We start from the raw sequence: 13,590 nt of genomic DNA, 5'->3' as shown, positions 1-13,590 counted from the left end.
GATTCAACAAGTTATATAATATACAAGAATGAAATGATACACAATTAAAACAAAAAAAATCATTCAACATGGTCGATGGGGGGAATGAATTTGCCGTAGCAAAAAAGAAAGGAAAGACCCTGAAAGAGCTTAGTGAGGTCCAATGGCTGAGGGGTATTATTGGAATCTTCAATAGGTGAAAGAGGGGTAGGAGTAACATTCTCATCTCCCACATCGCTTAGCAGATCCCCAATTGTCAACAATGGCCCTCCTATTCCTCCCATCTCTCTTCCTGTCTCTCAAATTCGTCCGTTAGTTTTCGTTTGGGTTTAATTCTTTTAAGCAACCGACTTAACTGCAGTGTCGTTTTTCTGAAACGACACTCATCTCTGACGTTTTAATAAAAAAAATGCTGCTTTTAACAAGAGGAGACATTAGGAGCTCACACTGGTAGTGGCGCTTGCAGCATTGTTCGTTCTTCTTGGCTGGGGCTTTCATCAGGTGAACTTTAAATGATAATTTCTCTTTTATGGGCATCGAAAGATTTTGCTGAAAATTCTTGACTTCTTTTTACTTTCGTGTCTTTGATTTTGATGGTTTAAGGGATTTTTGCAGATTACGAGAGCACGATTAGTTGAAAGAGAGAGATGGCGAATCAAGAACCAGTGAAGCAACTTGAGGATTGTTCTGTTTCCAAGTCAGTTTTTTTCTCTTTTAATCTCTTGATCTGTCTCTCCGTTTCAATTATTTTGTGAACTGCAAAATGATGTTCTTAATTGGAGTATAGTAATTGTTTATTGACATTTTGGTTTGAAGTTTATTAATTTACAGTTAATTGGAAAGTCTGAAATAGAATTTTCCTTTATATTGATGAAATTTATTCAATATCATAACTTGGGAGCACTTTTTAGTTGCATCACTAAATGCTGCCCATTCATGGTTCTTTCTTATGAATGGATATTTCAATTGTTCTGTGTTCCATAAACGAATTTTCAGAACTATCACTTGACTTTCTGGCACTTTTGAGTGCATAATTTTGAGCCGTGTCTAGCATGTAAATTCAGATTTGTATCGAGGCTAACAGGTTCATGTATTGTCTATCATGTCCTGGTTATGTTGCAAATTTTTATATTAGAACATACTGCAAATGATATACAACTTCTGATATATTTCAGATAATGTGTGGTTTTATCAATTTATGTGTTCTAACCGGAAAGTCCAGATATATGCATTGAATGTTGTCACAATCGTCCACCCACATCTAATTTTGACCTCTTTGAAATCACCTTTGTTCCAATGTTCTTAATGTTGATTTGTGGACTGGAATCTTATATTCCCTTGCAATTGCTTGTTCTTCTTTGTGTCGATCTAGGTTGAAGCCATAAAAAAATTAGTATTTCAACTTAGATTGGCTGTTTTTGGTTTATATGATAATGTACAAATTTTCATAATAGCCAGTTCATTATTCCAAGGTAGCTATAAATTCAGAAAATCTGAAGTTGTTTGCGCTCAGATGTGCAGACGCTTTATTAACAGAAGCATACTTATAACAAGTGTTTTTCATAAGAAGTTGGTGTGTTTGAATCTTAACCCTCTTGAAAGTGGGAATATGTAGCTCCAGATTCTCAAGAAATTAAGTTTATTTCATTAAGTCATTTCTTGAGTTTCTCTTGCATGTAAGGTATTACAACCATATCTTTTTATTAAATATTCTTTTTGTACATCACAGCACAGTTGTTCTAAGTGTGAATTTAGTCTAACCAAACGTGATATATTTGCAGTGCATTGGGTACATGGGTGTTCTCAGTAGCTGGAGCTTTGCTTGCAATTCCAGTAGGGATTAAACGAAAATCTTTGGCACCCCTTGTATTTTTTGGCACAACTGGGACAATGCTTGATATTATCATGGGAATCACAGCCTGTGAAAGAGAACATGCAGAACGCCAAATGAAACTATTGGAAAACCAAAATTCTGCGGCAGATGCTTCATTAGCTGAAACAGGATCCCAGTCTTGATATGGTTATGGCCAAGTTCCTTGAATGCTGGCAGTTTGTTTTTCTTGCTTAACTTGAAAAGATATTCCTTTCTGAGTATTTGAGTCTCCGCATGTTACTTTGTTTTGACTTCATGTTCACTCATTTCATGGGAAAGCCAGTGACTTTGAAGTTGTTTTCGACATAATTTGTCCATATAAATTTACTACTGAATAAAAATCACTTGATCAGAAGGGTTAATTCAGAATCCAGAACCCTTTCACTTCACTGCATGTGTTTTAACATTTTGGGTTAACTAATTGTTTGTGAAAACTCGAGATATGGTTATGGATGTCACCAAAATAGGGCATAGACTTGATCCAAGAAGTGATATCTGTCTAGGATAGATTCAAATCGAGTTACATACATCGATTTCAGATGGCCGCAGATATCTTTTCTTTTAATAAGATGGTTCTCGAATTTTATGACCATGATCGTTTGTGTTAGTGAGCATCTGACTTTCTTTTGATTCTCCTCGTGAACATATTTTGCATCTGGTTGCTTATCATGTTTTTAGCCTACATAGCATTGGTAATCTTTCAGCCCTGATGTTTTTTCCAAACAGGAGTTCTGCATGTGGCCTGTATTCCAATTCATCCCAGACATATAACTACAGTTGAAACCAAAAGAGATTACAATGCTCTACGAATTCAAATTAAATATGCAATGCTTTTAATACCAAGAAGAGAAGAGATGCATACCATGAAGAGCCTATATATCAAGCTTACAACATGAAGTCAATTAGAGCTTCATTCATATAGTAGAGCGAGTTTTGTTCGGATATAGATCTATGCGGAGGTGACAAAATCATTGAGTAATCATAATGATGCCATAGAGACAGAATTGCAATGCAGCAGAAGTATCTCCTCTCTAACCATATTTCGAATCCGAAGGCCAAGTGCATGGATGACATTCATTACAAATGAGATCTTCTTCTAAATCATTAACCTCAATTTTAGATAATCTCCTGCTGATGAACATCTTCTAGTACTCAACTTCACCGAGTGCTTTCCAGGTTATTGGCAGAAAAAATCACCCAAGCATTGAAAAATGAATCCGCAGCCTTCAAGGTGCAATCAGAAAACAAGACGGGAAGAGGAAAATCAAACGCAGCAGCCGAAAGAGAGAGCACTCAAGAGGAACACCAACGGGCCAACAACATCAAATGGGACAAGAACAAGTAAACCAATTGCTAGCACTTCTGGCTAGTGAGAATCAACGGTGAAGGGGCGTAAGTGAAATTGATTGGAAATTTCGAAATAAATGGTTCAAAACTTACCCAATTTTCACTGCAATATAGTATCTGTTAATAAGCTAACCAACGAGAAAAATTGCTTAATTTTCTTTTTAAATTAAAAAATTCGTATGGACGCCTAAGAAATTTTGAGTCTATGTAACGCCTTTACCAAACTGAAGCCACTAGACAAGTTTGACTCTATGAAAACCGTTTCTCTTGCAAAAAAAGGGTGGCTAAGCAACTCCAGAAAGTGCACTGCAAATGGCCGATTCACATGGTGACAAGTTTGAAGATGAAAAAGAAAATGATGGGCAGGAGGGTGGCCAAGCAACTCCAGAAAGTGCACTGCAAATGGCCGATTGGCATGGTGACGAGTTTGAAGATGAAAAAGAAAATTATGGGCAGGAGGGTCTGGTTGATGAGGCAAAAATAATAGAAGAGAATTGAATGGAAGGAATGCATGAAGAAGATCCACCAAGACCTACAAGACATAGGCATCCGCTTGAGGAACCCAGATCCTCACTTTGTCACAATATGACAGCTAGAGGACTGTCATGGATCCCACTTGTTTTTGCCAGAGCAACGAAAATCTTCTGTTTGAGTTTTTCTGCATGACTAAATATAATAATTGTGAAAAAAAAAAAACATAATAGCAATGAAAGCTTGCAATCTAGTATAAAACAAGAAGAATGGGATAAACTGCAATTCAAACTAAAGGAGGCCAGGAAAATTAATGTAACATTATTTGACACTTCCATTTCAATCCCATAGAAAAACAGAAACCAAATAGAAAGTTAATGACACTTGAGCATACTACACATATCTTTATAAAAAATATTAAAAAGAAATAAGTTTAAATCAAGATATGGCCACCCAAAACCAAAAATTATTGGGTTGCAGTGTCAAATTAGTATAAATAAAATATTAAGTAGAAAAACTCACAATCTAGGCACTGGATACGGGCATATACTATACTGAAACTGGCCCCAACAAAAAAACGAAGGCGTATTCCAGCAAGCAGCTTCTGTCAAAAACAGCCACTAAAAGTCAAGTCAATGACAGCCCGACCATTATTAAGTACTCCTCCCACCAGTTGATGTTCTTGCATGAGACAGATTCACGTAGGATTGGCAGGTGACACCACAGATTTCCTTTCATCCTAAAACTCAGATATAATTATACACAATCTTATCTACAACTGAGGCTTGATTTCTTCTCCTCAAGAAGGCTTCCATTATTTGATTTTTATTTTCACTTCCAAAACAAAATTTACCCCAAATAAGTGCTCATGTAGAGCCGCACTCCAATGTCGAGGGGTCCATCATCCCCACCAACAGCATGAAGTGCCACAGGAATTGTTGAAAGGAGATGCACGGTCATGGGGAAAACCCCAGGATCAAATCCACATTTTGAAGTGGGATCCAAACATGGACAACTCGAACCAGCCACACCAACATTGGTTGCAATGCACTCATTAGCACTGCCTCCAGACATACTCTGCTCCTCTTTTTGGTCGTAAGGTCTTGTAACCAATGCAACATCTTCAAGGAGCCGGTAATTAGCAAGACCACCTCTCCTACATGATCGTTTGTAGGTACCCAAATTAAGCACCAACGTAGATGTAGCCTCAAGCCATTCTACTTTCAAGCCTTCAACTTCATCATAATATATCCGACGTTCAATCTAACAAAAATATGCATTTGAATAAAGAAAGCCACTAACAATAATGTTAAACAAATATATGAAAAGAGGAATTTACAAGTTCTAGAACTACTTACAGCTAATTTGTGAATATAAATGGACATAAATCTCGGCCCTAGACCCAAAACTTTTGCTTCAGACAATAAAACCTGCAAATAGAACAGAGGACCGTAAAACATAAAGCTTAACTCCATGAGAAAGCATCAACAGTGACCAAAGCACATGAACATAGAACCTTTTTCCTACCAATGGCAACCACTCAACTCTAAATAAAGTTCACTAACAAATGCACATCACCGACCTGAACTGTCAGTGACCCACATACAACATAGCTCAATAGATCAAAGAAAATCACCATATTATTGCAACAGATAGGAAAGATACAAATAAAATAATGCTGATCACAAGGATCTAAAAAGCGATTAAATGAAATAAGACTAGGATGTAATAAAAAATAAAGATATATTGAAACTGATATGCTAATTGAGTTTTAAAGCCTCACCAATGGCACCCTCTTCCATATTTAATTTTATACTCCCAGCAAAAATATATAAATATATCACCACGTTACTTCCAGTGCAGTCCAATATATGAATTTGATCATGGTCTTGATACAGATAACTTGATTGGAAACTTTAATTGTCTCCCCTTCAAATACCTATGCTTATATTAACAAGAAATCTACTTTCTCTAAAAGAAATCAACTTTGGTAAGCACTGAAATTAATTATAGTTATTAGTTCATAGTCCGGATCAGGGCCCTGTTTGCAACTCTGTATAATTTAAAATAATAATAACAAAATTTTTTAAAAAGGTCACTACAAAACAAAGTGTCAAAAGCAGGAGGAATGTACCTCTTTTTTCCTCAACAAAACCCACATGTAGAGTTTTTCACAAGCATCCTTAACATTTCTACTGGCCAACTTTCGGTCGTTGCAATGAGCAGCAACATCAGCAAGTACATTTGTGCAAGGAACCCCATGCCTTAATGCAGCAGCTGACAATGCTTCCCTGCCTTCCATTGATTCTAGAGCATCTTTCTCATAATAAATACCAGATAAAAATCTTCCTTTTATTTCATCACTTTGCTTTTCTTTCAGCAACTTTCTTTTATAGTCCCACAATAACTCCTCAGCTTCTAAAGCTGCAGCCAATGTACGGTGTACAACAATATCAGGATAACGGCGCAGTGGTGAAGTGAAATGTGTATACAGTGGAACACCCAGTCCATAATGGCTCCAGTCCACATTATCTTTGAAATCACCACTACAGAAATAAGATGCCAATTGCATTGGTCTTGCAGCATAATTCATAATAATATTAAACAGCACAGAATCATCCTTGAGCTTTACCCGGACTCGTTCCAGTGACTGATGAAATTGTCCTGAGGAAGAAGTGTCCAATTCTAAACCATGCTTCTGACAAAATGCTTCAAACTCTTTGAGCTTCCGTATATTAGGTGCAGGGTGCCTCCGCAATAATGCACTCTCTGGAAAGGCTCTACAGATAACTTCAGCAGCTGTCCTATTTGCCAAAAGCATAAACTCCTCAACAAGAAAATTTGATTCTTTCCTTTCCGAAAGCATGGTATCATATGGAGTTCCATCTTCATCAAGTAAGAATTCAGGTTTGGAACTTTCCAGCTGCAAAGCCCCTTCACTAAACCTCTTCTCTTTCAGAGTTTTTGAAACTTCATGAAGACTTCTAATAGATCTAATAACATTGGCCCATTCAAAATTGCCATACAACTGTGGGAGGCCATTTCCTGATGTATTAAAACTTTCCGCATCAATTTTACCATCGATAATATCCTGAGCATTTTCATATGAAAGCTTGCAACAGGATCTTATAATAGTGTAACCAATCCAACGATCTACGACATTCCCAGAACTGTTTAAGTCCCAGAAAATAGAAAATGCAAGTCTATCTACTCCAGGGTTTAGTGAACCTAGATTCTCTGTGAGCAAGAGGGGCAACATTGGAATTTTATATTGAAACATATACACACTAGTTGATCGTAACTGCGCTTCCATGTCTAAGGCTGTGTCAGGTAAAACGAAATAAGACACATCAGCGACATGGACACCTACTCTAAAAATGCCATCAGATAACCTTTCAATTGATAGAGCATCATCAAGATCAGTGGCAGTTGATGGATCAATTGTAAATATGCACAGATTTCTGAGATCTTTCCTACTTTTAAATTCCTCAGTTGGCACCTCCCAAGGAACAGAAGGAAGGCATGAGAGGGATTCTTGAGAAAATTCAGAACAACAAACTGCATTTTCATATAAAATTGCATTAACATGTGGCTCCACTTCACCACCTTGTCCAAAAACACACGAGACACGGGCTTGGGGAAAAGGACTTTCTTCACCCCAACAAAGGATTTGTGCAGCCACCAGCTCCATTTCAAGAGTAGCATCACCCTCTTCTAATCTTTTATTGATGCAGTCAGGTAAGTCTTTCACAAGGACCATCATTTCTGGAAATCTAGGATCAGTGGGAGTTAATTGGATATAATCATGTTCAGAAATCCTCAAACACTTCTTTTTCATATTTTTTTCATACCTGTCCCTGTAATTAAACCATTGGTTAACATTAAGATATCCAACAATACAATCTCGACGAGGAGAGCTTTTGATGATGGCTAAAACCCTGCCAGTTGGTCGCTTTAATGGATTTAAACTAATAATGGCAGACAAACTCTCAACTGCATACTGCTGATCAGAGAAACCAACATATGTAGAATCTGAAGTAGCGAGATGATATCCGTTAACATAATTATAGCACGCTGGTTCAATGCTCTCTAGATAAGAAGTTTCTCCAGGTGCAAAAACATCCTCATTATGGAACTCCTCAGCAAGCATTGTACAATTTGAATTGACACGATCATAACCCAATTCTACTTTATTTTTTCCTTTGTAGGTATCACCACGTTTTTCATTTGCTTCAGAAAGGAAGTTACTATATTCTGCCAGGGCCAAATTGTTACCCAGACCTTTCATCTTGGTCCATAGTGACAAAGGATCAACCTTAATCAGCACAACATCTCCTTCCACCTACGAAAATGAAGTTTCAACAACTACAGAAATATATCTAACAACACAAATATTTTTATGCACAAGAAAAGCACCCAAAAGAAAAGAAAAAGACACTAAATCAAGCATCTTGACATAAATATCAATCAAGCCATGGAAAACCATTCAATGATAAAAAAATGGAAAAGAAATTACTCATTCAAAAAATTAAAACTTCCATAAAGTTTTAAGATATATAGGAGAATCAGTGCTATTTAAAAAAAATAAATAGATTCAAAAAATTCAAACAATAATAATGTTTGTAAACAATGCCAAACTTACAGCTCTATTCTGTGCAGCAATCCCACTAATAAGAACATCTGTCTGTACTCCATCAATCTTGCAATAGGCCTAACAGTGCAAAAAAAGCAAATGCATAATATTGCACCAAAAAAAGTAAAGTAAAACATAGGAAACTTTGGAAAAGGACTATTACCAACCTCAAGTTGATTGTGGGCATTTACATGAAACAATGCTCTTAAAGCATATCCTTTCTGCCAGATTTAAGGGAAACCCAAAAAGGAAAGAACACAAAATTTAGCTTATAGGAATCCAAAATTGTATATGTGAGTTAACATTAATTTGAATAAGCCTTAGGCATTCAGAATCAGAGGTACAAACCTCTAATGCCTCATTAACTGCTTCCCTGGACAAATGTGGAAGAAAAATCGGACTCTGAGCATAAACCTCCTCATTTATATATTCCCAACCGTCATGGGCAGTCATTGTGGGACATGACTCTGAAACTACTTCTCCAACAAGATCAGCAGGCAACAGATGATGCATGCTGCTTGTCTCCACTGAATCAGGTTCATTTATATGCATTGTTGGCATTGAACAAAAAGTAACATCAGATGCTTTGGTTGATTCTTGATTATTGGATGGATGCAAGTCTAGGCCCTGCTGCCTCGACGACGAGTGACTCACAAAACTCGTTTTGTTACCATTCCTCAAGGTCTGCATAGCTTCCCCATGTATTTCACTTATCGAAGTAGAAGCTGTTCGAACAATTAACTAAAATCAAGAAAAGATGAAACAGAAACCAAGGTATGCAATCTAAATCATGAATGAAGAGAGACTGACAAAAACAAAATGCAGAGGCTTCAGCATTACCAACCACATCAACGTTGTCAAAAATCATTCAATTGCGGAAGTAAAAAACGTAGAAAATTCAATAAATACAAATCATGGTGTATAGAAAAATATTTAACTCAATCATTCAATACTACTAATGTTTCCACAAAAAATATAAAGGCACTTCTCCTCTAATCCCAGAGGACACAACTACCGAGAATTGACAAAACTTAACGTGAAACGACAGAAAAAAATTAACTTTAAAAAACCCGCTAATCTAGTAATACAGTACTTCAAATAAACTCATTAAATATTTTCTCTTCCGAGCTTACTTTGAGTACAGAAAATAATTCACAATCATTAAAACCAATTATGCCATAAAAGAGGTTCTCAACCTGAACCAGAAACTGAAACAGAAGCGTTGCGATTAGATCGGCGGTTGGATCGACGATTCTTCTTCTTCCTCTCTTTATCAACACCATCATCGACTACAGATTGATCAGCAGCACCTCTCACCATTATTTTAATCAAGATATTAAAAAATGCAAAATGTAAAACAGACGAAAAGAATTAACGAGATTAAAACATTAGCATCTTCCGATTAACCAAAAAAAGGGAAGAAGTAAAGATAAAGAAAGATGTGAATTAAAAAAACTAAATAAAAAAGAGAGAAAAATTTAGAAGATAAGATAAGAGAGATGTTAGGATTTTATATAGGTGGATTTATGAAGAAAGAGAGAGAGTAAATAAAAAGACAGTGGAGAAGAAAAGGACGAGGTGATTGGTCGGTCGGCGTCAACACAGGGCGCCGACTCTCGATTCCCTTGTCTTCCCTCCATCTTTCATGAATTATGACACTTTCTTTTCTCCTTTTCTTTCTATTCCTCTTTTATTTGTTTAAATATATATTTTACAGGTGACTTGTTGTAAGTAGAGTGAGAAGTTGGACCGTTGGAATCGCTGGATCATGAGACACGTGTTATTTCTAATTTGGACTCTTATGACTTGTGGATGCTAACTTGCGTTTATTGGTTCAGCTACCACCATTTATCTTTTATATTATTTTAAATTAAAATTAAAATAATATTTAATTATAATTAGAAGATTTATTCTCACCCAAGGTCACTCTTAAATTTAAACTTTTATATTTTATTTGTCAATTTTTAAAAATTTAAATACTTATTTATAAATTAATTTTTATTAAAAATTTTAATTAGATTTAAAAGTAAAATTATAATTTAATAAAAAAATAAAATTTTATCACAATTTTCTTTTAAGCTTAAAAATATATAAAAAAAATTTATTTAAAGTTTAAAAAATAAACATTTCTCTCCTAGAGTTTACAATTTTCTTTTGCTACTTCTTTGGGGACTGGAGTCAATCAACCTAAATCATTGACGCTCCATTCTCACCCAGATGATGATGAATCATTAACGCATTGAATGAATTTGTGCAACGCACAATTCGATTGAACGAAAAAAATAAAGTCTTCATTTGGTCAATATGTACATCAATCGATGCACAAATCAACCAAACAGATCTATACATCGCACAAATTTGTGCGGTAGGTCAACGACTGTTTAGTGGACGATTTGTCATTATCCGAGAGAAAGAGGAGCACTAACGATTGAGGTTTGCCAACTTCGATCATTAGAGGAGTAGCAAGGGAAAATTGCAAACCCTAAGGGCAAAATATTTATTTTTCAAACGTTAGGTGAAAAAAATATTAGATTTTTAAATATAAGGAAGAAAATATAATAAAAATTTAATTTTTTTATTAAATGACAGTTTAACTCATAACTTTAACTAAGATTTTTAATAAAAATTAACGCATAAATAAATTTTTAAGTTTTTTAAAATTGACGAGTAAAACTTTGATATTACATCAAATCTTAGATGGGAACAAGTTTTTTAGCTGATATATAAATTGGTTGAATGTCTCTTTCAAGTTTAGTATATCATAAACGCAACATTGTCATTAACAAAATAAATAGGTTTGACACTAGATTTATACAAAACAAACTTAGTTGTGTGGGTAGATGTCATTAAATCATAAGTGTAAACACAAGGATGAAGATACAAGCCACTATTCAAAACAATTGTCATGTTTACAACTCATAGTTTTTTATACCATTCATTAACTTGACAAAATATAATTTAAAAAAAAAATAGATTATGAAAGAATTCTTAACATAAACTATAATTTAGGGTATTTTCGAATTGATATGAAACCAATCTAGATTAATCTTAACTTAAATTAATTTAAGTATAATTTATTTATTTTTGTACATTTATAAATTTTTTGGTTTGTCATCATCATCTGGGTTAAATTTTTAATTTAAACTTATTATGTTATAGGTATAATTTCTTTGTAATTAAATTTTAAATATGCATGTATATTGATACTTAATTATGTTTTATGCAATGTGATGTTTAATTTGTGTGTTTTTTAATTATCATTAATGTACCTATATATTTGTATAATTTTGTTATTTATGAGTGTTAATTAATTAAACTATAATTCATTTATTTAATACCTCTACAAAGATACGGTAAAATAAGTAGGTAGTTATGTTGCAATTAAATGTGGGCTCGACCTAAGTTACATTGTCATTGTAACAAGACCCATGCCAATCTAGCCATCATGTGGGGTGTTGGATCCCAAAATGTTTTGATAATTGCCAAAATAAATTAAAATGTATTAATTTATCTAGGTTTAGATTTAAATCGAATTGAGTTTAAGTTAAATTCAATTTATATAGGACTAAGCTTGAGTTTGAGTTCGAATTCATTAAGCTCGCTTCAAATAAGCTCGAATTTATACTCTTTGAGCTCACTTCAAATAAGCTCGAGCTTGAATCAAGCTTTTAATTAGCTTGTTATTAAAACGACGTCTTTTTTAGAGTTAGATCCAAACCGAGTCTATTTGAATTCGAGTTTGAGCTCGGTTGGAACAAGCTCGAGCTTGAGCTTAATTATCATAGTTTGTAAATTAAAATTTTTGATACAAAGCAATATCGTTTTGATTAATATGTATTAAAATAATATCGCTTTAATAATGAATACTCAAATTCGAAACGAGTCAAATCGAACTCGAGCTGAGTTTGAGTCCAAGCATAACAAGTTTGACAAACCCGAGCTCGAGCTTGATTCGGCTTGAATCTAGCCATAGTTTTTTTAATACATATTATTACAACGATATTATTTTGTATCAAAATTCTTGGCTCGTGAGTTTGACGCGCTAAACACTTCAAAACTCAAGCTTGAAATTGTTGAACTTTCAAGCTTAAAGTTGAGCTTAAATAAACTTGATTTAAATCTAATCCTCAATTTATCTAATGCATAAGTTATGACCAATTTGGATCAAAATTAAAAAAAAAAAAAAGCAAGATATAAGAGAATGCGTGACCTAGCACCTTAGACAAATAACTATTTATAGTGTTTTCTTTTTTTAACTTGTTTACAAAAAAAGACTTTTCGTAACACTTAACCATTTAGTCTTTTAGATTTTTGGACACTCATCAAACATGCAATGCACAACCATATATCTTGGAGGAATGACATCGCATTACTAATATGAAACCATTAACAAGTAATCTTTCTCGTGCACAAGTGTCAATATTGCATGACCATATATTTGTCAGGCAAATGGGATGACCCATAATTGACATTTTTGGATTAATAACCTTAAAAACCAATTAAGAAAAAAACATAATTAGGCCACCAAACAACTATAAATATAATAATAATTATATAATAAAATTATACATATTTATTTTTAATACATAAATAAGTATATATTAATGTGTATTATCATATAATTAAGTAATTTTAAATTAAATATAAAATAACATCTAATTATTTATGACACACATAAATATATAATTACTTATATATTTAAAATAGTTGTATATAATATTACTCATAATTATAATACAAAATATAATATGTTATATACACACTTAAATATATTATTATGTAATTAAATAATTTTAAATTAATATTATAATTATATATTATTGTATTAAAATGGGCATATTTTTGTTATAGATGATAGATTTTTTCACCGCATGAATTTGACTTTGGCCAAAAGATAATAGAAAGACATTAAATGTTTTAAAAAATTAACTTGACAAATTGTCATTTTTGTTGACTAAAAGAGCGATAAAATTTCCTATAAATATCCTCCTCCTTTCATGTAATATGCACTTCCTTTTATCTGAATTCATAACTCTCTTTCTCATTTCTCATCTCAATTTTTTTACATAATTAATATTATATTTCTCAATCTCATGCTTCATAGTTAAGTAAATTTATAACGATTTTCATATTTTCATATGGCTACTTTTCAATCGTATACGAAAAGTGTCATCAATTGCTTTCGGTTGTCCTCTTCTCCAAGGCAACCCATGTCCCAACTTTGTATCCTCTGTACCGCTTCAGTTTCAACTCGGTTCCACCTCAGTCTCTCATTCTTCTACTCTCG

At 33.8% G+C, this 13,590-nt stretch overlaps 2 protein-coding genes across 5 annotated transcripts; one reads left to right on the top strand and one right to left on the bottom strand.

Moving 5' to 3' along the window:
- Positions 1-338: 338 nt before the first annotated feature.
- Positions 339-2,241, top strand: LOC123206109. 2 transcript variants are annotated; one of them, XM_044623236.1, is made up of 3 exons: positions 339-480; positions 595-676; positions 1,761-2,241. In XM_044623236.1, exons 2-3 carry the CDS (start codon positions 627-629, stop codon positions 1,993-1,995), a joined length of 285 nt encoding a protein of 94 aa, XP_044479171.1. In that variant the 5' UTR covers positions 339-480; positions 595-626; the 3' UTR covers positions 1,996-2,241. The 2 variants fall into 2 exon arrangements, with proteins under 2 accessions (XP_044479171.1, XP_044479172.1); XM_044623237.1 differs by lacking the exon at positions 339-480 and having other exon boundaries at positions 583-676.
- A 466-nt stretch (positions 2,242-2,707) lies between these two features.
- Positions 2,708-9,976, bottom strand: LOC123206107 (DIS3-like exonuclease 2). Of its 3 annotated transcripts, none has more exons than XR_006499944.1 (8): positions 9,500-9,976; positions 8,652-9,028; positions 8,471-8,524; positions 8,313-8,381; positions 5,805-8,012; positions 5,029-5,100; positions 4,193-4,933; positions 2,708-3,865 (listed from the first exon to the last, which is right to left on the bottom strand). XR_006499944.1 is itself a non-coding variant. In XM_044623235.1 (7 exons), exons 1-7 carry the CDS (start codon positions 9,621-9,623, stop codon positions 4,520-4,522), a joined length of 3,318 nt encoding a protein of 1,105 aa, XP_044479170.1. In that variant the 5' UTR covers positions 9,624-9,976; the 3' UTR covers positions 3,927-4,519. The 3 variants fall into 3 exon arrangements, 1 of the variants encoding a protein (XP_044479170.1); XR_006499945.1 differs by having other exon boundaries at positions 2,708-3,857; XM_044623235.1 differs by lacking the exon at positions 2,708-3,865 and having other exon boundaries at positions 3,927-4,933.
- Positions 9,977-13,590: the final 3,614 nt, after the last annotated feature.

The sequence above is a fragment of the Mangifera indica genome, unplaced genomic scaffold (assembly GCF_011075055.1).
Source record: "Mangifera indica cultivar Alphonso unplaced genomic scaffold, CATAS_Mindica_2.1 Un_0024, whole genome shotgun sequence".
Taxonomy (NCBI): Eukaryota; Viridiplantae; Streptophyta; class Magnoliopsida; order Sapindales; family Anacardiaceae; genus Mangifera; species Mangifera indica.
Note: the sequence above shows the minus strand (reverse complement) of the source record. Positions and strands in the feature narration are given on the sequence as shown.

Bases quoted from the DNA above. Each gene is read 5' to 3' on its own strand.
- LOC123206107 (XM_044623235.1), bottom strand. From the start codon at position 9,623: ATGGTGAGAGGTGCTGCTGATCAATCTGTAGTCGATGATGGTGTTGAT. The intron at 9,029-9,499 runs GTTGAGAACCTC...TTGTTCGAACAG, and splicing joins TGTTTCAGTTTCTGGTTCAG to CTTCTACTTCGATAAGTGAA. The intron at 8,013-8,312 runs GTAAGTTTGGCA...TCATTTTCGTAG, and splicing joins TTGCTGCACAGAATAGAGCT to GTGGAAGGAGATGTTGTGCT.
- LOC123206109 (XM_044623236.1), top strand. From the start codon at position 627: ATGGCGAATCAAGAACCAGTGAAGCAACTTGAGGATTGTTCTGTTTCC. The intron at 677-1,760 runs GTCAGTTTTTTT...ATATATTTGCAG, and splicing joins GAGGATTGTTCTGTTTCCAA to TGCATTGGGTACATGGGTGT.